Consider the following 23,642-nt stretch of genomic DNA (forward strand, 5'->3'; position numbering starts at 1 on the left):
TCTCGTGTCCTTTTCTTTATCCTTTCTCTTACCCAGCAGGGCTGTTCTGGGCACCTTAAAATGCAATCTTTCTGCCACCTCAGCCTTTGTTGTTGCCATCCCTCTCCAAATCTCCTGTTGTAAATAGGTTCTTGAAAGGTTTGGAACACGTTTCCACCTTAGCCCATCATCGTACCTCAGTGGGACGGAGATCTGGTCTTAACTTTTCTGATGTGCGCTCCAGTTTAGCCATAGCACAAGTGTCTCCTCAGGCGCCTTGGGATCAGGACTGCCTTACGGGTGGCAGTAACATCTTCCCGGTATGTCTGTGAGATTCAGGCTTTGTCATCCAAGCCTCTATTCCTGAAAAAAAGCTGGTTCTTCAAACTAGGGCTTCCTTTTTGCAGAACATTTGTCACCTCCCTTCCATGTAGGTCAGTCAATCGCCCTGCTACTTTTTATGCTCCACGGCGCCCCTCAAAGGAAAAGAGTGACTTCACTGCCTGGTTCCAAAAAGAGCCTTGCCGTGCTACCTTGACTGCACGAAAAAGTTCGGTTGGGCGACCAACTCTTTGTGCAGTGTGTCGTAACAAAGAAGGGAAAGGCTGTGCAGATATGGACCACCTTCTGATGGATCATGCTCTGCATTCAAATCTGCTTCTTATTTGCCAAACCGCAACCTCCTGAGGGATAGCATGTTGATTTTCACCAGGGCCATGGCTGCGACCATTGCATTAGCATGCAGGGTCCCGACCCTGAACTTCTGGTAGGCAGCAACGTTCTCATCTCTTCACACATTCACAAAACACTACTACATACTTCCTTGACAGCCTGGGTCGTCGGATGGGCACTTCACCTGTTTGGTCCTGCAGGACTTTTTGGTTTAAAAGTGTTTCACAGGCCCACCACCAAGGAGGTATTGCTTGAGTATCTATTCTAAGGTATTGTGTCAGTGGCTGGATGGGCTCTACTAGTTAAGGTGTTACCGAAGGTAAGTAACTTGTTTGTTTATGAATTAGATTGACACATTTCTATGTGAATGTAACTTTATCTAAATGTATCTAGGTACTTGAGTTTGTGCATTGTATATAATTATTTGTACAGGATAAAAATATTAAACCTATTATGTATGTAAAAATTTTAGTTTTTTTAAAATTATATTTGTGTGTGTGTATATCGATAACTTACACATGAGTGTAATTATATGCTTATTTGCATGATGCATATGTCGACAGGTGTGAATATGACTAGAGGGTGGATGCCAATACCTGTGCACGGGTTTTAATGCTTTCTGTCTGAATGTGTATAAAAACATCATAGAAATAGTTGGGTGGGTATGTAGATTAAGTTGCCTATATAAAGGTAGGTATATGGGTTTGTACTTGTTTATAAGGATACATATAAAAATAATTTTTTAACTAATTTAAGTGCATGTATATTTATGCATAACATACGCAAATCGGGAAATCACTGCCTGAGGTCCCACCCTGAAACCCCCTTTGCCGACACCTACTTCTCACCGGTCAATGGAGCCCTGAACATTGATATCATCTTCCACACCTCACGCAGAGCTCAATGGAGAAAGGCGTTCCTCAGCCTACTCAGTCTCCACCACCAGGAAAACCGCTCATGGCCGAACTCTCTCCATCACACCATCCCAACTCTTCCCTGGCAGAACCACCATTACTATATATAATAACGGGATTGTCCTAATTCAATCCACAGACAAGAACCTGGAACTACTAGACAACCTGTTCCCCAAGTTCAAAGAGCACCTTTCCAAGCTGCAGACCTCCACCCATAACTCCTCCAGCACTATCACTCCTGACGTCACAGCCCCCACCCACAACCGTTTTAACCTAGCTCAGCATCAGACCGACACGCACCTCACCTCTACCCCCAGCACCCTAGTTAATCACCCACCTGCTGTTACCACCCCACACTCCTCGATCACAGGTTCAAATCTCTCCCCCTCATACACTAGCCGCCCCTCTAACACTAACCCTTGGATCCCCACACATACCACTCCCATTCCTCTCTCCCATGACATAACAACTCCAACCCACAACCTTTCTAACCTAGATCAGCACCAGAGCGACAAGCATAACGACAAATCCCACCCTTTGTCCCCCCCATTCTCAGCCCCCACTACCACCCGCTAATTAACCAAGCAGAGCACACCACACCTATTATGATAATTCCCCCTCCCCACGACAGGACCCCCCCCCCCCCACTCTAAGCCCTCACTACCCTTCAGGCTCCCCCATCACCACCACCAACATACACTCCACTTCCACCCCGCCCTCTCAGCCCGCTACCAATGCCCTCCTATACGCCACCAACCTCCTCCATACCTCATCCACTCCCATCGCTCCCATACCCTCTCTCCTCCCTAACACCATCCCGTACTCCGACACCACGGAGCCCTGCGTGAACACCATCCCATCCCCCCACTCGCACGATAATCCCCAGGGCAGCCACTCACCCATGACTCCCACCCCCAGCACTCACACTTATCCCACGCTGGACAAGATTATGTCCTCCCTCCTCCAGCTCAGAGAAAACATTCACACCATCAAGGAAGACCTTCACACCATCAAAGAGCTACTCATCACACCCCCCCCCAGACACACCTCACTCACCACCACCCCCCCTCTCAACTTGCCCTACACCCGTCCCGATGACGCTTCCAAGCTACATCCATCACACAGGACCGCGATCCACGCCCACTATTGCAACAACCGCACCCGTCGCCCACACTGGACAGCGATCCCTGCCCACAATTGCAACAACCGCCCCGTCGCACATGTAACCCTCTTTCGGATCTCGACACTCTCACCCTCCTCCGCTCCTACGACACAGCTGCCCTAAACCACCTAACCGCCTCGCACCTCCCCATTCCCACGATACACTCAAATCCATGTAGACCCTCCACATTAAACAGAATCTCCGTCTCGAATAACCTTAGAAAAGCCCCCCTCTCTCTAATACCCTCTACCTCCCCTAACACACCCAGTCTCAAATGCACTCTCCTAAACTGCAGATCGGCCTCTAGACACTCCTCCGCAATCGCCGACCTAATCCTAACATTGGACTTTGACCTAATTATCTTGACTGAAACCTGGCTAACCGAATCCTCTACACCTATAATGGACATTCTGGTTCCCCCCCCAACTACCACATCATTAGGCTTGACAGGTCTGGCAAGACAGGTGGTGGAATCGCATACATATACAGGAACAACCTTTCTGTTCTGAAAGTATCCGCATCGTCCTTACCCTCCCCAACTTCCTACGAATACATCTGCTTCGATATTATCAGTGAGGGCAAACCGATATGCTCTCTTCACGGCGTTTATCACCCACCCCGAGGCAACCTCTCCTTCGTCCAACAAATCATGGACATGATTTCAACCAACGCCGGACGACCGCTCACACAAATATACCTTGGTGACTTCAACCTCCACTGGAACGATCTCAATGATGCAGTGGTAAATAGTCTTAAAAACTTCCTCGACGCCCTAGACCTCACCCAAATATGCAACAGCCCGTCCCATGAGAAAGGCTCTATCCTCGACCTTATCATTGCCAAAGAGGACGCTATCCAACTTGAGTCTATCCAACCATGTGACTGGTCAGACCATCATATTGTCACATTCTTCATCAATGAAAAAGTCAAACTCAACACGGGTCAATCCTCCAGACCTAAAGTCTGGAAAAGAGATCTGAAAAAACTCAACCCATACTCCCTACCCCCAAACAGCCGCCACCTCCTGTTCCCTCCTACGGACGCTACAGACGTCCAATCCTTGACTGACCACTATCTCAACGCCATGGCCTCAATAATTAATGAGGCTGCCCCCATGCAGCTAAAAAGAGTCTCCGCTAAAATCTCCAATCCATGGTACGACGGGAGTCTCAATGAAGATAGACGAGCCATGCGAATGGCTGAGCGCACCGGGAGAACAGCTCCCTCTGCACTGCACCTGAAAATCCTACTTCAGGAAAATAAAGCGCTCAAAAGCAAACTTCTTCAGCCTCCAGCTCGACCAAGCAAAAAACCGCCCAAGAAAACTGTTTGAGCTAAGCAGAACACAAGCCAAGGAACATCCTCAACCTCTAAGTACTTAATGCGAAGCACCCTCCTGTGAAGACTTCGCCGCTTTCTTTACCCAAAAAACTGAGAACATAAAGAGTGTTCTCCGCACTGACGCAAGCCTCTTCGCCACACCCAACTGCGTAACACCCACCGAACCAAAAAACAATGCTACATGGTCCTCCAACACCTACACCGAAGAAGAAATGGGCAAACTGCTCAGCACCTTGAAACCTTCCAATCACCTCACGGATCTCCTCCCTGCTAACGCTGTCAAAGATTTCACCCCACTGCTCCTTCCACTCTGGACCAAAATTATCAATAGCTCGCTCCAACAAGGAACCATCCCAGACTCCCTCAAAGTTGGACAAGTCACTCCTTTACTAAAGAAACCTACCGCCAACCCATCCGACCTAAACAACTACCGTCCCATCACCAATATTCCCACTCTCGCCAAACTATTGGAAAAATGCGCACAGCTACAACTGACTAAACACATTGATCAGTTTGATCTCCTCAACCCCCATCAATCAGGCTTCCGAGCAAGACACAGTACTGAAACTGCTATGACGCACATAATTGACGACGCCCTTCAAATCCTAGATCAAAAGGATACCTGCCTCCTCATCCTTCTTGATTTCTCTTCAGCATTCGACACTTTTAAACATGAGAATCTACTCTTAACTTTTGAACACAAGAAAGGGTATATCTGGGACTGTTCTCAAGTTGTTCACCTCCTTCTTACACAACAGGTCGCAGAAATTCAAGAGTAACAACCAGATGTCCTCGCCAATACCTGTTTCGTTGGGAGTCCCCCAAGGATCCTCCCTATCACCAACTTTGTTCAACCTAGTTATGGAACCTCTCACCACCTTGCTACAAGCATCCAATGTACTTCTTCACATGTACGCAGATGACACGCAACTATATCTCAAATTACAATCCCCCAATGACATCTTACTCCTAAACTCAACGATCAGAAACACCCAATCCTGGCTTGCCGACCATCATCTCAAACTCCATGCTCTGAAAACAGAGTTCCTTCTGATCTCACCTCCCGCGAAGATCTCTACCACTCAAACCTGGCTTAAACAGCTAACTGCACTCAATGTCCAACCCACCATAGTGGATTCAGCAAAATCTCTAGGCATAACTCTCGACTCCAATCTCAACATGCAGCATCATATCAGCAAGGCTACTAAGGGAGCGAACTTCCAAATCAATACCCTGAGGAAACTTAAACCCTTCCTGCCAGCCAAAGACTTCCAAACTGCAGTACAAGCACTAGTAATCCCACGAATTGAATACGGCAGCATCGCCCTCTGCGGTCTCCCGCTAACGACTACTGCACCCTTAAGAGCTTCTCTAAACGCTGCAGCGAGACTCATCACTGGGTCAAGAAAACACTCGCATATCTCCCCTGACTTGAAATCCTTGAACTGGCTGCCTTTTAAAGCCAGAATACATCTGAAAATAGCCTGCATGACATACAAGGCTGTACACCTGAGCTCTCCCGGATAACTCACTCAGAAGCTGTTAATCTCTGGCGGCTCTAGAAACACTAGAGGCACAAACTATCTTCTGCTAAAACCTTGATGATTCCGGAAGAAAAAAACTTATAAACGCTCTTTCTCAGGAATGGCACCTAGGATTTGGAACTTACTCCCTCCTGAAACCAGGCTCATCTCCTCCTTCACACTTTTAAAGACAGAAGTAAAAGCTATTTTCATGGCCAAATACATTTGACCTATTAATGTGGATCTGTAAAGACTCTGCACTGATCTGTATTATTCCGCTCGATCCCTACGACTAGGTGTTTTTTCGTCTTACCTGACTATCTATGCACTCATTTATTTGTAATATTTGCATTATTGTTGTACCTGTTCTATTTTACTCCCTAATGACCTGCTTTTCACTCTCTTGTTAGTATTCACTGCATTGTAAAGCGCTCTGATATCTGCAAAGATCTTGTTTGCGCTATATAAAACTTTCAAAATAAATAAAAAATAAATGTGTTCAGCCTTATACAAATGAGAACAATGTTTGTTTAGTATCATGTTTCCTGGATTTAATGTCTGTTGTCGAGGGCTAGTTGCAGTGTGTACTGGTGGACACTCTGGAAGAGTGATGTTAAAGCATGAACTAGATTAAATTGAAGCGTTCACTAGGTAACCACAAACAGGCAGTGCTAAAACTCAGATTACCATTCTGTGGAGCTGGCCATCTGATTGGTGCCAAGGTTAAAACTTTAATTTTTTTTTAAGATGCCAGTAAAAAATGCTCATGTACTACTGCAGACTGGATCTGCAGATCAGTTAATAGCACAAACAGCTTTTATTCAGGTGTTCTGTCTGAAATTAAAAAGGGCATTGAGAAATTCCTTGAATTCTCAAGGAACTAGAGATCTTGCTAGAATTGACTGAGTTGAGGTCTGTTAATGAAGTATTTCTACTTAACAGCCAGTCTGGAAAATGCTCTTTCAGTAAGTGGAAACCAGTAATAAACGCTGCAATGTAAAGGGAGTATTTGGTTTAAGTTCACATTGACTGGAGTTCGGGAAGGAAATCAGGAATGTATAGGCTGAGAGGATTGTATTGGACTTGACTTTGGCACCTAGGTTGGAGTCTGGTATATAAATGTTAAGTTGCAGGACACTGCTTTACTGAAGTGAAGTAGAATACTAAAAACTAAAGTGACATGGCTTCTAAATGCAATGGTAGTGCTGCACAAAAGTCACCATAGTGTGACTAAGACCCTAGGCTTTGTTATTGTGGTTTTGGACTTCTAAACTATTATTTCCGCAGCTTGGTACAAAAGCCTAGTTTTAGAAGCCCTGATAGAGAGAGAGGCTGATACGCAAGCTACTTGGGTTTGTGACAAGTGTGAGGTTAATATTGAAATCGATCTGTTCAGTGTGTCTTCAATGTTGTCACTAGATACGGCAGTCTTGTCAAGGCATTATGTGGGTTCACCGTGACTTTACAGGTTCTCAATGTTTCTTCTGGACCCAGATTGGGGCTCGGTCGTCTTGTGGTACTCTTGGTAACAAAATTATATGCCCTTGCATGGCAAAGCATACAGACTCTTTAGGTCAGTGGAAGCATAGCAGATCTGGTTAGTCAAATATAAATGGCCTTCCATCTGGATATTACCAGGGTAGTCAAAAATGTAATCCTTGAGGTTAATCTCGATAGTTTAACAAAAAAAAAAACTTTAGGTTTGACTCTGCTTCAAAACTGCAAGTAAGGTCATGTACTTAGATTTGTTGTTGTGGATTCTGAATTGGCGATTGTGGCTCCTGTGCATTTTTCTGGCACTTCAAGCCTACCCAAAAATAGTTGTTTTCCATTTTCTGGATGCTCTACTTTGATCTCAATTATTTATTTATTTGTATTTGAAAGGTTTTATATAGCACTGCCTAAACCCGAGGGTATCTGAGTGCTTTACATGAGTATCAGACCATAGTTGCAGGTTACATCATTACAACGGTTATACAGTTATTAGAGCATAGCTACATTGTTACATGTTCGGTCGAGACAAACAATAAGGGCATATGCGTAAGGGAAAAAGTAGGCAAGGGGAGCGGTTCAGGTGGGTGGTGGTAGGAACAGGTGAAGTAGACAGCGAAGGAGCGAAAGAGGAGGGGGAGGGTGAGACATGAAAAAAGAGGGGGGAGGGTGACGGGGGCAAAAACCGGTAGACTAGTAAAAGCTGTGTCCAACGTCCAGTAAGCTGTGATCCCAGGGGAAGTGATATCATTCCTCCAACTCAGATGCAAGAGGCTCCCTTTACACAGTGGACTCTCTGAGGTGTCCTACTCCAAGGCCTACCTACTGGATCCTTCCCCAAAAAGGGGAGAGGGAGTGCTTTGGCAAGGTGCACCATACCCTGCCTCAACTGTGAATGGCTCCCTTAGCGCCGTGGACTCTCTCAGAAGGATCACAGACTTCAGAGTAAAAGTACTTGGCTCTTTACTCAACAAGGGGAGAAGGAGTGCTTAGTTAAAGGGTACAATGGACGGGGGGCTAGGGGGCGTAGCATGCAAGGGGAGAGGTAGGGGAAGGGAGCAGGGGAAGTAGACCAAGAATGAAAGAGGGGAAAGCGGTAGGGGAGAGTGAGAGCGCATGAAAAGAGGGGGGGTGCTTTACGCGGTTGACTCAGAGGGGTCTCTAAGACTCCACGGTCTACCTCCTGGATCCTTCCCCCAACAAGGGGAGAGGGAGTGCTTTGGTAAGGGGTGCCATACCATGCCTCAGCTGTGCGTAGTTCCCTTGACACTGTGGACTCTGGGGGTTCACTGGGACTCAAGAGAGAGAATATTAGAGATTTCCCCAACAAGGGGAGAAGGAGTGCTTAGTCAAAGGGCAACAAGGGACAGTGGGCTAGGAAGAGCTTCGGAACTGGCAGGTCAACAGGGGGGTAAACAAATGGCAAAAGAAAATCTCATTAATGACGGAGAGATCACACATCATGTGGATAAAATCCGAAGAACTTAAACACAGTTAAAGACTTTAGCTAGAGGGCTTCAGAATGTTCCCTCCAATATAGGCACAGCTAACAAGTAGCTTAATCTCCAGTAATGAAAAACACAGCTCTTCTAAGAACAGCAACAGATGCCCTTTAAGCACAAAATATACAGATTTTAAGGAAATTGCAACATCATCTCTAGAGCCAGAGCCCTGCTGCAAACCTGTTCTTTCATCTTGCCACCAACCAGGTAAAGGTATATCCTCCCTTTGTGGCAGAAAATAACGGTGAAAGGGAGTGATTTTTATTTGGTAATGGCGAACAAAAAAAGGATTTATATCAGCTAGCCTGCAACATATGTGTTGAAGTTGGAGATTGGGTTGAAGGGAAACTTTCTTTTTTGGTGACTAAACTTTAATGGTAAAATTTCAGGTTGAAGTGATGAAAATGCGCTATAATATTGTGGTCTGGATTGTTGTTGTAGTTTGAAACCAGTCTAGAAAGAGTTTGGAAAGGCCAGAAGTGAGTGTATAGTAAAGTGTAGGGCATCTGATATGTGAGCAGTGGCCAGCATGGAAGATTGAGTGTACTTAGTGATGTGGCTGGCTGAATCTCCTTGGAAGCCCATTATGTATATTGTAACCAGGAAAACCTTCTCGGGTAAAATTTCTGAAGAGGAGTCCGTTTTTGTAATCTTTTTTTGTGGTGATAGACTTTTATGATATGCCAATCTACTAGCTGGCTTGCTGTAATAGGCAGTCACTGCTTACATTAACATGATTGTAGATTAAATGTTTAAAACTTGGAAATGGAACTCTGCCTTTCTACCTCCTGAACTAAATGGGCTGAGTGTAATGATTATTGTGTAATCATTACCCCAGTTACTCCCATTCTCTGCAAAAGATAATTGGAACAAACCAACTTACAAGTTGGAGTGCGCTAGCTGCTTTTGTGTGCGGGTAAGGGTCCTTCAACAAATTTTCGGGGAACTAGGCTTGCTATCAACTAAATATATAGAACACCAACCCCTTGGGGTTGTGGATTGCATGGAGCAGACCATTGTTTAAATGGTATTTAACTGACTAAAATAGCCACTTAATCTCTACCTAGATCAGCTCAAAATCTACCCCTACGTAGGCAGCTTGGCCTGAAGAGCATAATGGGTAGAAATGTCCATTTGTCCAGAGATAATGATGCATATTTTCTGACCAGGGAATTGGCTGACCATCTCCTGTGGTTTCAATGTGTGAAGGATCTTTAAAAGGGTCATGACACAGGATCTGGTCTCCAGAGGAAATACAGGGACCAGGAGATACAATATTGGGGATAGTGTGTATTTTTCTCCAAGAAAACAATGACATGTGCCACCATCTCAGCTTTGTTCCCCATCTGAGTATGGGGAACAAAGCCCCTCCCAGATAGAAAACTTTTGTTTTCATTAGGGATGTTTGGACCGCCTCTGTTTCCAATTGGCTAGCTCCATAAATGGAGACTAGCCATTGGGAGACGGGGGCTGTCAATCACGCTTTCTCGGGGAAAACCCGATTCGGGGGCGTTTCTCAGGCTTTTTTTAAGTCCCGCCCTCTCCTCTTCCCATTGGCTGGAATTTCAGCCAATGAGAAGGGGAGAGCACGCCCCCAAATCCCTACAGGACGCTGTGCTTTCCGAGCAGCGTCTACCGAGGCCATGAGGTAAGCCTCTGCCCCCCGGTTTGTGCCGTTGTTTCTTGTTGTTTTTGTTTTAGATTGACGAGGGCCCGGCAGCTCCCTCGGCAATATAGATTTGTAAAAACCTTGGCAAAATAAAATAAGCAAAACGGCTGTCCGCCAACGTCAGATTCATTGGTTTTGCCAAGACTTGTTTATGTTGGAGTCTTAGAAGGCATACACCCTAGTTACTAGCTGTTGTCGTTGTATTCGGGTTTTTAAAGAGGTGGATTGCGCTTGTTTCTTAAAAGAGTAAACAATATAATTAGGTCCCGCGCAGCAGGTGTAGCTTATCTTTGTGCACGACCGTTGGCAGTCGCTGGTGCCACCGCCTGCTTTTTAGCGCACGTTTGGTTCTTGAACCTTGGTGTGGGAGCCAAGCTACGGAATCGACTGAAGCGAAAGCGAGGTCTGTATTCAAAAACGTAGAAGGAAAAGAGCAGGTTTATTTTGCGTATCGTAGCATGTTGCATCTATTCACGAAACCTTAAACCAATTGCACGAGGAAACGCCGACTTATGGGGGGGAGGGGTTGGGGCGTTGACGAACAGCTGCCTAAGGGTCCTGCGTGCCTCTGCCCACTTGCACGTTTCTTTTCCCTGGCTGCCGATCTTAAAATATTTGCTGTGATATACTTCCGGCCATTTTGTTTGTTGTTCTGCCTGCCAGCCCGCCCCTCCACCACGATCACACCTCCCTGCAGCCCCTCCCTCGCTCCGCCCCCTCCTCTCTCCATTTATGTCTGATGCCCCAACGCGCAGCGTCCACGTGCCACGGCCACGCCGAAGGTGCGCCAAAGGTAAGCCCGTCTACGCCTGGACCGCGCCCAGCGCCAGACCCCCTGGCCCTCGCATTGCCCAGCCCCCTCGCATCACCTACGATGCCTCCACCCTCTTAGCCCTTAACCCCGGCCGTTCCCCCAACTGCGCCCAGGCCGCTCCTGGACACACCCACGGACCCTTCTCTTGCAACTCCTGCAAGTTCGACGGCACCAAAACCAACTCCTCTTCCACCAACACCAAACAGAGACCTGTCACCAACCACCTAAAATGCATCCTGCTCAACACCCGCTCGGTCCACAGACACGCCATCGACCTCTGGAACCTACTAGACACCATCTCTCCGGACGTCGCCTTCCTAACAGAAACATGGATGAACGCCTCATCAGCCCCAGACATCACCATCGCCATCCCGGAAGGCTACAAGATCATCCGTAAGGACTGCATCATACAAACAGGAGGTGGCATCGCTATCGTCCATAAGAACTCCATCCGCATCTCAACCAGCTCAGACGTCAACCTTGCCAGCGCCGAACACCTCCACTTCCAGATCCACACCGACCCCAAGACCACACTGAGGCACCCTCCTCTACCGGCCCCCAGGACCCCAACACACGACTGTCCTTCTACACCCCCTCCAGTCAACTACGATCCTCCAACCAAGCCCTTGCCACTGTACCTCGCATCAACAAAACCACCATGGGAGGTAGATCCTTCTCCTACCTGGCGGCTAAAACTTGGAACTCTCTTCCCACTCACCTTCGTCTTACTCATAACCACCTAGCATTCAGAAAGCAACTTAAAACTTGGATATTCGACAAGTAATTCCCCCACCCTTCCTCGAGCGCCTTGAGACCCTATGGGTATGTAGCGCGCTATATAAATCTCTTGACTTGACTCTGTTATTCTATTCCCCCCTCCCGCTGTCCCTGTGCCTGCCCCCCCTCCCGCAGTCCGTGTCCCAGTCTCTGGGTCTATCACATTCAGAGGAGGCTCGGCAGCCCCCACCCTCGTCTGGAGCGAGAATAACCCGATCATATCCATGTATTTTAAGGCAGATAGCGCCTCGTTACCATGTCAGCGCCTGTCGCCTCGGGGACGCCCCGGGCATCCTTGCTGCGGGCCTGGCTGTTGGTGTTCACAAACATACACCGTACTTATCCGTTACTGTTCGGAAATAACCATATAAACACGTTGTGAACATATTTCTTTAAAGATACAGCAACAAGCAAGATTTAGGAAACCCGACTATAAATCTGACATGCTTCAATCTTATTTCAATTTTACAGCCGCCAGTGTGTAGCAAAGACATCTTCTTGGGCGCGAACTTGTAATTTATGCCCAAGCGCCTTGGCCATGTAGGCGCTGTATTATGGCACCCATAGCCTCCCCAGCCCCGGTTTTAGTCGAGAATAGGCGCCTCTGGTATCACAAACGGATTGGGGTGCCGGTTAAAGAGAGCCAATACACAACAGACAGCTCTTTATTGTGGGCCCCAATGTTCTAGTGACATGCAGCCATTCAATATGTAGTTGGTTCATAACCAGCAGCTGCGTATTGCCCAATGACGTCATACCTTGTTCCTGCTGACGTGATAATAAACCACGACAAGTGGGCTTAACTATCACCAGCACTCCAAATGGCTTTGTTAACCTTTATAATACATGCATTGCGTGCATTTTTTTCAACAGTCGTCCATTTTATTTGCTTTTGAATAGCTCAATCACACCGTTGGAATGGCCTCAAAGCACTTTATGACCCTAGATATTTTTGCGATGCTGGGGCTCTTGTTGCGCATAGTATTTTTAACAAAATTATATTTGTGTGTTTTTTTCGAAACAGTGAAATGTGTGCAGAAATGAGTAATATAGAATACTGCGATTATAGTTAATACGATTATAGCTACTGGGCTTCCAAATGGAGTAGAGTTGTAATGGGAAGTATTTGACAAGTCGGAAAAGGATGACCCAGGAAAAATTTTCTTGCTCTTTGTGGCATGATAACACACCAGTCAGTCTTTTCGCATTCGGGCGTGCATAGGAGGCTGCTCTAACCAGCAGATTTCCATGCTGCCAGGGCAGCTGGGGAGGTTAATGCACCTGTTGCCCAGACCCGCATAAAAGCAGTTGGGCGCGGGTTTTCATTCCTGCTAGAAAGCTCAGTGGGCTGCTGTGTCTGCTGCACACCCGGTGTCTAATTACTACTCCGAGCGCTTGAATCTTAGTAACATAGCTCAGGGGGTTGAGTGAATACTACAGAGATATGTTGCTGACTCGCTGGTCACCGGTCAGTATTTAACAACTATAGTGTTACACTAAATATTTAAACGTTGCGGGACACTTTGGCATATGGTGGCGCTTCATAATTGGACAGTGCAAAATATTATTATTCTACTATTGTAAGTTTAAAAAAAACTAAATAGGTGTTGCATTTATTTATATAAAATGATATTTGACCGAAAGCAGCTCACATTTATTTTATATAAATAACACGAGTTATTTTCAAGAAAATACAGGGTTTAGCAGGCCATACAGCTAAATGTACATTTCTAATACTTGCCAAAGGAATTCCTTTTTCCAGTTCCTTTTTGGTTGCACCATTTGAGTCATGAAAACGTGCATTTCTGTGTGATAATTAAGACGACTGAACACTTAAAAAATAATAACAATTGTATTGTGCACAGGAAAAGCGCACGCAGCCTCTCATACCTTTTCGGCAATGTATTGTCAGCATACAGTGCAAAAAGAGAATTCTACTAAATATGATAGTCCTCAAGCAAGCGTTTTACAAGTTTTCAAATCTAGTAGGACTGTGATTGGTGTGTTTGTGCTGAGTGCACTCTCTCATGTACAAAACCAGTGTGTATTTTTAATTTTTTGTGTATAGTTTTTTTTTTATATAGCGCGAACTCGGCCCGACGGTATCTGGGCGCTTTACACGAGCACCAGGTTGCATCACATAAGGATGCATTCATTTTTTGTAGGCACGGAGAGATGAAGTGATTTGCCCAGAATCACATGCGGTTGAGTCGACGCCGAGATTATTCAGTCCTTGTTCTTCAGTCTATCAGGTTTTAAAAGACATGGCACTGCCGGAAGCGGCCTCTTGTGTATTTCTGAGTTATTTTGCTGACCCACGGGTTCTCCAGTGGTCCCCCTCCTCCTCCGCCTCGGGAAGCAGAACAGGTAGATTTAGGCAGCCATCCTATTGGCCTCAGTGGGACGTGCAGGCGATAAAATCTATTTATTGGTTCATATATCTACTAATAGTATCTTAAAAGGGGTTTTGTTGCAACATAGTTCTTTTTTTATTCTGCATATTGTAGTGTTTGTATTCCCTTGCCCTCTTCAGATCTCAAAGAGAAATCAGTGTTTTTCCCCTAGAAAAATAACAAGCATTTACAATGCAATGGTCTCGGCATTATTAAAGGTAGAGCTATTGACATTGCTCATGACATTTTTTTTCATTTTTTTTTTAAACATAAATAAATGGTATTGTCATTTACAATGGCAATAGGTGAGCATTAGAGAGTATTCGCGGACACAGAGCACACACAGAGCCACGCACACACACAGACAGAGCCACGCACACACACACAGACAGAGCCACGCACACACACAGACAGAGCCACGCACACACACAGACAGAGCCACGCACACACACAGACAGAGCCACGCACACACACAGACAGAGCCACGCACACACACAGACAGAGCCACGCACACACACAGACAGAGCCACGCACACACACAGACAGAGCCACGCACACACACAGACAGAGCCACGCACACACACAGACAGAGCCACGCACACACACAGACAGAGCCACGCACACACACAGACAGAGCCACGCACACACACAGACAGAGCCACGCACACACACAGAGCCACGCACACACACAGACAGAGCCACGCACACCCACAGACAGAGCCACGCACACCCACAGACAGAGCCACGCACACCCACAGACAGAGCCACGCACACCCACAGACAGAGCCACGCACACCCACAGACAGAGCCACGCACACCCACAGACAGAGCCACGCACACCCACAGACAGAGCCACGCACACCCACAGACAGAGCCACGCACACCCACAGACAGAGCCACGCACACCCACAGACAGAGCCACGCACACACACAGACAGAGCCACGCACACACACAGACAGAGCCACGCACACACACAGACAGAGCCACGCACACACAGAGCGAGCCACGCACACACAGAGCGAGCCCCGCACACACCGAGCCCCGCACACAGAGCCACACACACAGCCCCGCACACAGAGCCCCCCCCACACAGAGACACACACAGAGCCACACACACAGAGCCACCCCCCCACACACACACACACACACACACACACACACACACACACAGAGCACCTGCTTCCCATGACCATAAAACAAGCAGGTGTTGCACACCGCACCTTTTTGTTTTTATTAAAATAAAAATCTGTTATTTGTGTAGCGCTTTCACAAAAGTGCTTTACGTCGAATGCGGAAAGGAACATGAGTGGTGCCAATGCACTCGCAACCATGGAACATATGCAACAGGGAGGCTAAGTCTAAGGGGGCGTAAAATGCAAGTTTGTGAGCAGCGTGATCTGCATTACATAAATTACACTCTTACAAGGGGGCTAGTTAAAGGCCTGCCCTTGAAGAATCCTCCATTCCTTCCCAAACAGACCACACACACCTAATAAATGAGCCCATCCTAGGAATATACACTAGTAAAGGAGCTCTTCCAGCGTGCCATGGTTTTTGTGCTTTTAATGTAAAGTTGTAATTGTGCCTTGTATGGAGATTAAGAAGGCGATGTGCAAAAATAACTAACAGAAGTAGGTCCCTCAACCACCTGCAATGTCCGTCATTAATTTAATTTGAAACAAGTTATATTGCGTGACGAGTAGTGGCTTCCAGCCCTGGTCGGGAGGGGGGGAGAGAGGGGCTGTGGGGGTGGGGGAGAATGCTGGAGGGCTAATGAATAACGCTTCCGTATGCCACCTGAGCTTAATAGCAGCACTCATTGTAAAACACTATTTATAATCTGCAGGCTAAAAGTTTAAAATCTGGCAAACGCATTGTTTCTTTATACTTGGCAATACGTATCATTATCAAAAGTGTATTGGCAAGGCTGCTCGATTTCTGTTCGATGTTGTGCGCTGCTTTTCCAATTGACAATGTTTTCACATGAATGTTGAATTTCAAGCAGTGGAGTCCTTTCTCATTTAGGCAACATTCTGCATTGGACGACTTGTCAAGGGTCGGGTCTTTATGGCTGCTTTTGGCTGTCATTCCATGTACATAAAGAAAGCCTACCCCTAAATTGTGCAACTCTTTGCTACTCCTGTGGGGTTCCATGTGTGCATCTTCAGCATGCTCTGTAGGGTGCCACAGGTTTACCTCGCCAGCACTGCCTGGAATGATCATCAGTAGTACTAGCGGGCATAAATACCTGGGTGACTTTACAGGCATTGTATAAACCGGCATTGCCATGTTCGTGCACCCAAGGATAGAAACAGCAGTGCAGAAGACTTTACGTTAGCAACACATATTCTTTGGTGCAAGGTGAAGATACTTAGTTGCAGTGGAGTGGACAATGAGACAATGGGTCCTAACTCAAGAAGAAGAATTATCCTCCTACCCTCAGTTTTAGTAACCAATTGGCATAACTGAAGTTCAGTGCTTCGTCGACTCCCTGGGCCCCATTGTGACCCTACCTGCAGTGCTTATGATAGCTACCCCCCTAAGCATGTGATGTCCACACTCACTTCGATTGATGTTTTTCACCTGCTACTTTCCAAATGTGTCTCTATCACATGTGCTGCCTTCTCTCACTCTATTCCCTCTGCCCTCCTTCTTGCTTTCTCTCTTCTACCATCCCTCTCTTTTCTGCCTTCTTACTCCCTCCTGCCCCCCCTTTCCACCTCTCTTCTGCTCTTTAACCTTCTTGTCCATCTCTCTTGTTCTCTCTCCTTCCTGTCCTCTCCTCCTCTAGCCCTCCTTCTCCTTCCTGCCCTACCTGCCGCCCTCTCCTTTCTGCCCTCTCACACACTCCTACCTTCCCTCCTGCCCTCCCACTCCTTCCTGCCCTCCCTCTCTCTCCTGCCCTCTTCCTTTTGATCTCTCTTCCTTCTTCCTTCTTACTCCTGCTCTCCTTAACTTCTATATCTATCACTTCTTCTCTTGCACTCAGTCTCCATCTCTCTCCCTCTTGCCCTCTCTCTTTATCTTACACTCTCTCCTTCTTGCCCTCTCTCTCCTGTCTTCTCTCACACTCCTGGCTTCACTAACAGGCGAAACCATTGCATTGTAAATGCTTGTTTTTTTTTTGGTCCTTCCTACTTCTTTACCTACATGTTGAAGGCGCTGTCTTTTTCTGCTCCGTCCTCTTGCCGTCTTTTGATAAGGGGTGGCGGAGTTTGAGTGGGGAAAAATGGGCAACTACAGAAGCCTCTTTGGTAGTGTGCAGAAAAGCAGATTTTGTGCATTCTGTGATGAATTAACCTTACCTTTTGGGTAATCCTTACCGGTTACGATCTTGTCTCTGTTCCAGTTCTTGTTTTTATAGTAGATTTATTTTTGCACTATATAAATTGTATGTGTGTCTAATGAAGAATTTATCTCTAAACTAATTTTGATTATTGCGGTGACCATGGGATAAACTCTAAACTCCTTCATTAAATGCTGTTGATGTCATTCTAAATATACATGGCCGTGTTCTTCCCTTTAATAAATTGTAACATTAATATTTTGTTTTTATTTTTAGGTGGAAACAATATGAATCTTATGTACAAGCCTTGGAGAGCAAGTATACAGATCTTAATTGTAAGTTTGTATCAGAAGAAAACTGAAGCATCAGGACTAGCATTACGTTAAACTATTGCAAATCGCAGATTAAATTCTTTCAAATTGACATCAGTTGTATTCGGAAGCAATTTGTGTGCGGTTGTAGAAAAAATTGAAAGCATTTTCTCCAAATGTAACCAGGCATAATACAGTAACCCCAAATGTATAGCTTTCCTGTGTGTTCATGTGGGTTAAGAGAAAGGAATTAAAGTTCTAAATTAATGTGTATACTTCTTGTGTAGCTGATGAACAAACATTCATTTTTGTTCTCTAAACCCCAATTTAAAATGAAGCATTTTAGTTTTAGTAGTATTTCATCACTTCCAAACAAAACACGATGACCACATTGTCTAAGCATTTTTTCGGTCCTAAATAGCCTAACTGCACGTATAATATTTGCAGGCAAGTTCCAGATTAAGGTTTGTTGTGTTCTGTTTCCAAGCACCATGGTGTTGTGCATCCTTTAACCAGTCTTGGTGTAAGCAGTTATTTCACGCTGTTTCGGGAAGTATGAAACAATTAAACAAATTTGGAGGGAAACTAAATAAAAAATTGTATTTTCAAACCTTTTATTCTTTTCATTCTTTTAATGACATACTTTATCAAATACTAAACTGCAAGCTGTTGCATTCAATTGAAAGAAGCACCCAGGTATATTCAGGGTTGTGGAGCAGGTGCGTCTCTTTATGTTGCACTCTGTGGAAAGTAAACATCACCTCCCAAAGGTGTTGTCTGTTAGTTGGCTTTAAACATGAACGCTTTGCTGTGTAGTAAATATATCTGTACATTTTGGATGCACCTAAAGGGTCTTGATGCCCCCCCCCCCTTGTCGAGGGTAGGCTAGTCTATGAAATTTAATTTAGCTTTTATTCTCACTCATGCACCTTTTGAGCTTTGTTACGTACGTTGCTATCTAGCCCGAGTGTTGCCTGAGAAATGTTGTTGTCTTCATTGCGCTTGGCACCACTTTCTTGGGAATCACTTCCAATTCTCAGTAGATCCAATTTATTTAGACTGGTGAGTGTCAGAAAACCTGGCAAGAGGGAATACTCTGCTCGAAAGTCTAATAGCCAGCCTTTAACAGAGCATGTGTTGCTTTCATTAATCACCTGTCCAAATACTAAAAAAATTAACAAAAAGCATCAAGCCAGTAACTCATTATCACACATAAAACATAACTTTCTTGACCGATGAAAGACTAATGAACCATTCAAACAATTTTCTTATGATTTGTGGTTATCGTTGCAGAATTCAGCTTCAGCTTTGTTCCTAAAAATTTCATATGATACACTAAAGTATGAAGTATAACCGCGTTCTAATTGATATTTTATTACATTTCCTTTGCCAGAACGTTTTCAGTTAAATTACTGTTTGTTTGCCACAATTGCTGTTCGTTTTCTGCAAAGAACCTTTTTGCAAGACCCCACACCACTGTTTGCGGAAACTAATGTTTAAGTTGGGTTTCCACTGTCTACTTGAGGCATCCTGACCCCTCCTTGTAAATCCTGCCGTGTCCACTGAGCCATTGTTCATTAGTCATTGTTAAGCAGAAAAATAAGTCACTTGTTTTGTTTAACCAGTTTCAGACTTCCCTGTACTTTCTTTTTAAAACCAGCTAACGATGTGACTGGGCTGAGAGAGTCTGAAGAGAAACTCAAGCAACAACAGCAAGAGTCTGCTCGAAGGGAAAACATCCTGGTAATGAGGCTGGCAACAAAAGAGCAGGAAATGCAAGAGTGTACGGTAAGTTTTCATATTGCTGCTGTGTAGTTGAGAGTTTAGACCAGAACTACTTTGTTTTATGATAAGAATTGAATATGGTTACACTGATTTCTCTGCGACCCCCCCCCCCCCCCCCTGAAATAATTTTTCCAGATGAATAAAACATCTCAATTTCTCACGCCAATATAAATATTACCTGACATTTTTTCAGATGTAGGAGTCCTAGAAACCATATTTACCGAAAATATCTTGCACTATTGCAGTAGCATTGCATGCCAGCCACGAATTGAGAAGTAAAAAGAATGTTAATCGAATATATGTGAAAAGTTTTTGAACAACCTGAGATTGTGCATTACCCTAAAATACAGTAACTCAAATGATAATTAAGCATCTTTTAAAACTACCCATCTGAAACCTAGTTAATTAATTACTAGAACAAACATCCCCATTAAACAAGTATGTCGAACCCTGCATTTTGTCAGTGTTTATGAAGTTTTTAAACCATGAATAGCTGTTATCAACTTTACCCAATTGCTAGCCTGCTGTATAGCCCTGCAGAGACCAATAGTCTTTACATGTTCTCATCCAAAGTCTTAATATCGGTATATTAAAAATATTTTTACCGTTTTTTGGGAAGCCTGCACAGCAGAGATTATTAGAATAATCAGGGAAACCTTCACAATTCTTATTTTTTTTACTTGTTCTTTTATGTTTCTAAGGCAAACTGTTTTCAGGGAGCACAACGTGACAGACTACGACATACCACTATTATTCAGATCCCATGTAATAACTTATTTTGTGTCATAATTTTTGATAGTTTTTCGGACTACACTTCTGTATTTTTTGAGCCCTGTTAGTAACTGGTTAAGTTAACCAATTTAAAGGTACTAAAACTATCGGTCTTCAGAAGTCTGAGTATGCCTTCCGAGTATTCCAGCTTATGACTTGTAGATTATCGCATATTTCACCAGCGAACCTTTTACTCACTGAGCTGTTCAGTTAGCTTACTTACCGGACTAGTAATTTATTCAGTTCCTTTCTTAATCGTTTGAAGGATGCCCCCAAAATAGCAGTCTGACCTATTTAATTACTCCTTCATGTACATTGCTTTTCAAGTAGCTTCTCTAACCCATGTAAATAGTTGGTTTATATTTGTTTAAAGAAGGTATTATTGGTGCTGATTGAGCATTACAGTTTAGAAAGCTTAAAACTCCTCATGCAGTGCTAGAATCAGGGGGGGGGGGGGGGGGGAGCTAGGGTTGATGGGGGTGACTCAAGATTTTCTCTAGATGACACTGCTTCAATAGAATTTTACCTTGAGATTAGGAGCAGTCATTCTTCTTGGCTACTGTGTTGTGCTTTTCAATGTCTTTTGTGTCTGTTTTTCCATGTTTCTGGACGATCGAATAAATATATATATATATATATATATATATATATATATATATATATATATATATATATATATATATAATATATATATATAATATATATATAATATATATATTATATATATATATATATATATATATATATAATATATATATATATCTGGACCAAATAATTCTTCAGTAAAGAAGACTCCGCACACCACTTTGGATTACGTTAGTTTGTTTATTCTCCTGTAGGTTTTACCCCACCGATCACGGTACCGTGATCGGTGGGATAAAACCAACAGGAGAATAAGCAAACTAACGTAATCCAAAGTGGTGTGGCGTCTTCTTTACTGAAGAATTATTTGCTCCAGCAATTAACAGCGAGGCTGTCCCGACCCTCGCCGCCAGCACCGGTTCAAGCTGCTCCCCCCGCCTTTGGGACATTTGCTCGTGAGAGAGATATAGATATATATATATATATATAGATATATATATATATATATATATATATATATATATATATATACACATTCTTTTTCTCCTTTTTTTCAAAAACTTTATCTGCCTTGAAATGTGCTGCACATGACCAACTAAATATAAACGATGTTCAGCAAGCACAGTTAAGCGGTAACCACTATCCTATGCTTTTTGACAACACCTACAGTTGTCCTGGACTTTACAGAGCACCTTGTACTAGTAGAGACGATTGCTGTCGCAAATGTTGAATTCAATTCATCATTGTACAAACTCACAAAGGCCCCAAGCAAGCCTCTTTGGTTGCTGTATGAATAACAGGAGGGACGTTTTGTTGGTGTGTGTTGTTTTTTTAAAATTTTTTATGTTTTTCTTATCACTTCCTACACTTAGCACCAACAATTTGTTGATATGAGTGTTTGGGGACTGGAGGAAGAGGTGGAATGGCAGTCGAGGGGCTACACATTCCCCACCTAGAAAGGTGAAGTGGCACTAGGAATTAGATGCACTATAAAACTAGCATTGGTAATGCATCGATTTAGCCTATGTAATGAACGAAGAGCTGTTATCAATCCTCGTCCAGGAGAGGAAAAGAGCATCCTGACGGATAACACTGTATAGAAGAGGGTGTGGCGCAGCAGCCAGAGCTGCCGATTTATAATACAATATTTGGCGGCGCCCCAAAGCAACAGCCGAGGATTCTATTCAAATCACTTCATCTCTACAGGTTATAACTTGTTTTTAAAAAACGCTGCAATAGTAAAAGGCAAACCTTTATGAGAATATAGTCCCACAAAAGAGTATTTTAACATTATTTCGGTGGTGGGAAACCGATGAGAGGCAGACCAGGAACCAGCATTGGTAAATGCAGGAAAATATGCTTCAGCCAATAGAAATGAAGGAAGGGTAAGTGGCATGCACAGAAACTAATGAAAGGCCAGGAAAAAGAGTAAGCCGGATGCCAAGTCCCTTAAGTTTATATTACTTTCTCAAGCACAGTGCAAGCGAAACCTAAAAATGTTATCCTATACTGGATCTTCAGACTACGAGCAGAAATGTTGCTTTTGTTCTAGAAGTGGATTACATGTAAATGAAGGATTTAAAGGAGGTTTAACCTAGAGTGTGTGTTAGTGCACTCACAATAATTTGGAGTCATCTGAGACTGTAAAAACTGCAAACACCACCATTTAAACGCTTGCTTACACTGGAGAGCCCTACTTCTCCAAAGTAGTTTGACATGTACATTCATCCAAACTGTTCAGCATTTTCTTTTTGAGTCTGAACTGATCCGTATTAATCCATGCTGTCAAAAGAACATTTGTATATTTTAGAGCTGAAATGTAGCTAGCCAATTGTTAATGCAGCAAACCTATTTTTCACTTAGTTATTGGGTAGCTGACTACAGACCTTACACCAGTGAGGACTGAAAAGAGAAACCAGATTACCCTTGTAAAGATTCAAAGTCTCTAACATGTAATGTATAGCTAGAATCATTAGTGACCCACAAGGCCATTTTGCTATAGGATTCATTCTGTAGCGTAAATACACAATTACGAACAATTATGTGAAATGCATCTCACACTAAAAATTAGGCAGGTGCCTGTTAGAGTAAAAATTAAACTCCAGAATGTAATTTTAAGTTTTTCTGGTCCCTCGTGTTCAAAACAAAGACTCGTGTTCAGATTTGTAGTTTTGTGCTTACATTACCTAGACAGTTCGCTCTGGTAAAAAATCTATCTGAAATGCTGCTCGCACTAAAGCAATGTTTAGTGATGTAATCTCAATTTTGGAAACATGTTAAACCAAATCACCAAAAGTACACTGGCATAAACAAAATTCCGCCCAGGCCTATACTAATATAGATATATTTGGGAGCAGTTATTTTTATAGCTTGTTCTTTTTTTGACCTAGGGATGGAACAAATAATTCTTCAGTAAAGAAGACGCCGCACACCACTTTGGATTACGTTAGTTTCTTTATTCTCCTGTAGGGATGGAAGTCTTAAAGCAAACTTGTCTCCGCATAATTTCTCTAAAGCCTCTGTCCTTACTTAAAGTCCAGAATCTCTCTCATAGCTTTCTAAATAAACACTTCAAGCTTTGTCTGCACATACTGATGACAGTCTTGAAATGCTACCCTGACTAGACAACTTACAGGCATATTGGGGACCACCATAGATGAGGTGTGCAA

At 44.1% G+C, this 23,642-nt stretch overlaps 1 protein-coding gene across 1 annotated transcript in view; it reads left to right on the top strand.

Moving 5' to 3' along the window:
• Positions 1–23,642, top strand: part of WTAP (WT1 associated protein) — a 161,824-nt gene that overhangs the window by 18,741 nt on the left and 119,441 nt on the right. The window contains exons 4-5 of the mRNA XM_086927154.1: positions 17,801–17,859; positions 19,496–19,623. Of these exons, the coding sequence (XP_086783280.1) occupies positions 17,801–17,859; positions 19,496–19,623 (187 nt within the window). The remainder of the gene's footprint in view (positions 1–17,800; positions 17,860–19,495; positions 19,624–23,642) is intronic.

This window comes from Lissotriton vulgaris, chromosome 6 (genome assembly GCF_964263255.1).
Source record: "Lissotriton vulgaris chromosome 6, aLisVul1.2, whole genome shotgun sequence".
NCBI classification, from domain to species: Eukaryota; Metazoa; Chordata; class Amphibia; order Caudata; family Salamandridae; genus Lissotriton; species Lissotriton vulgaris.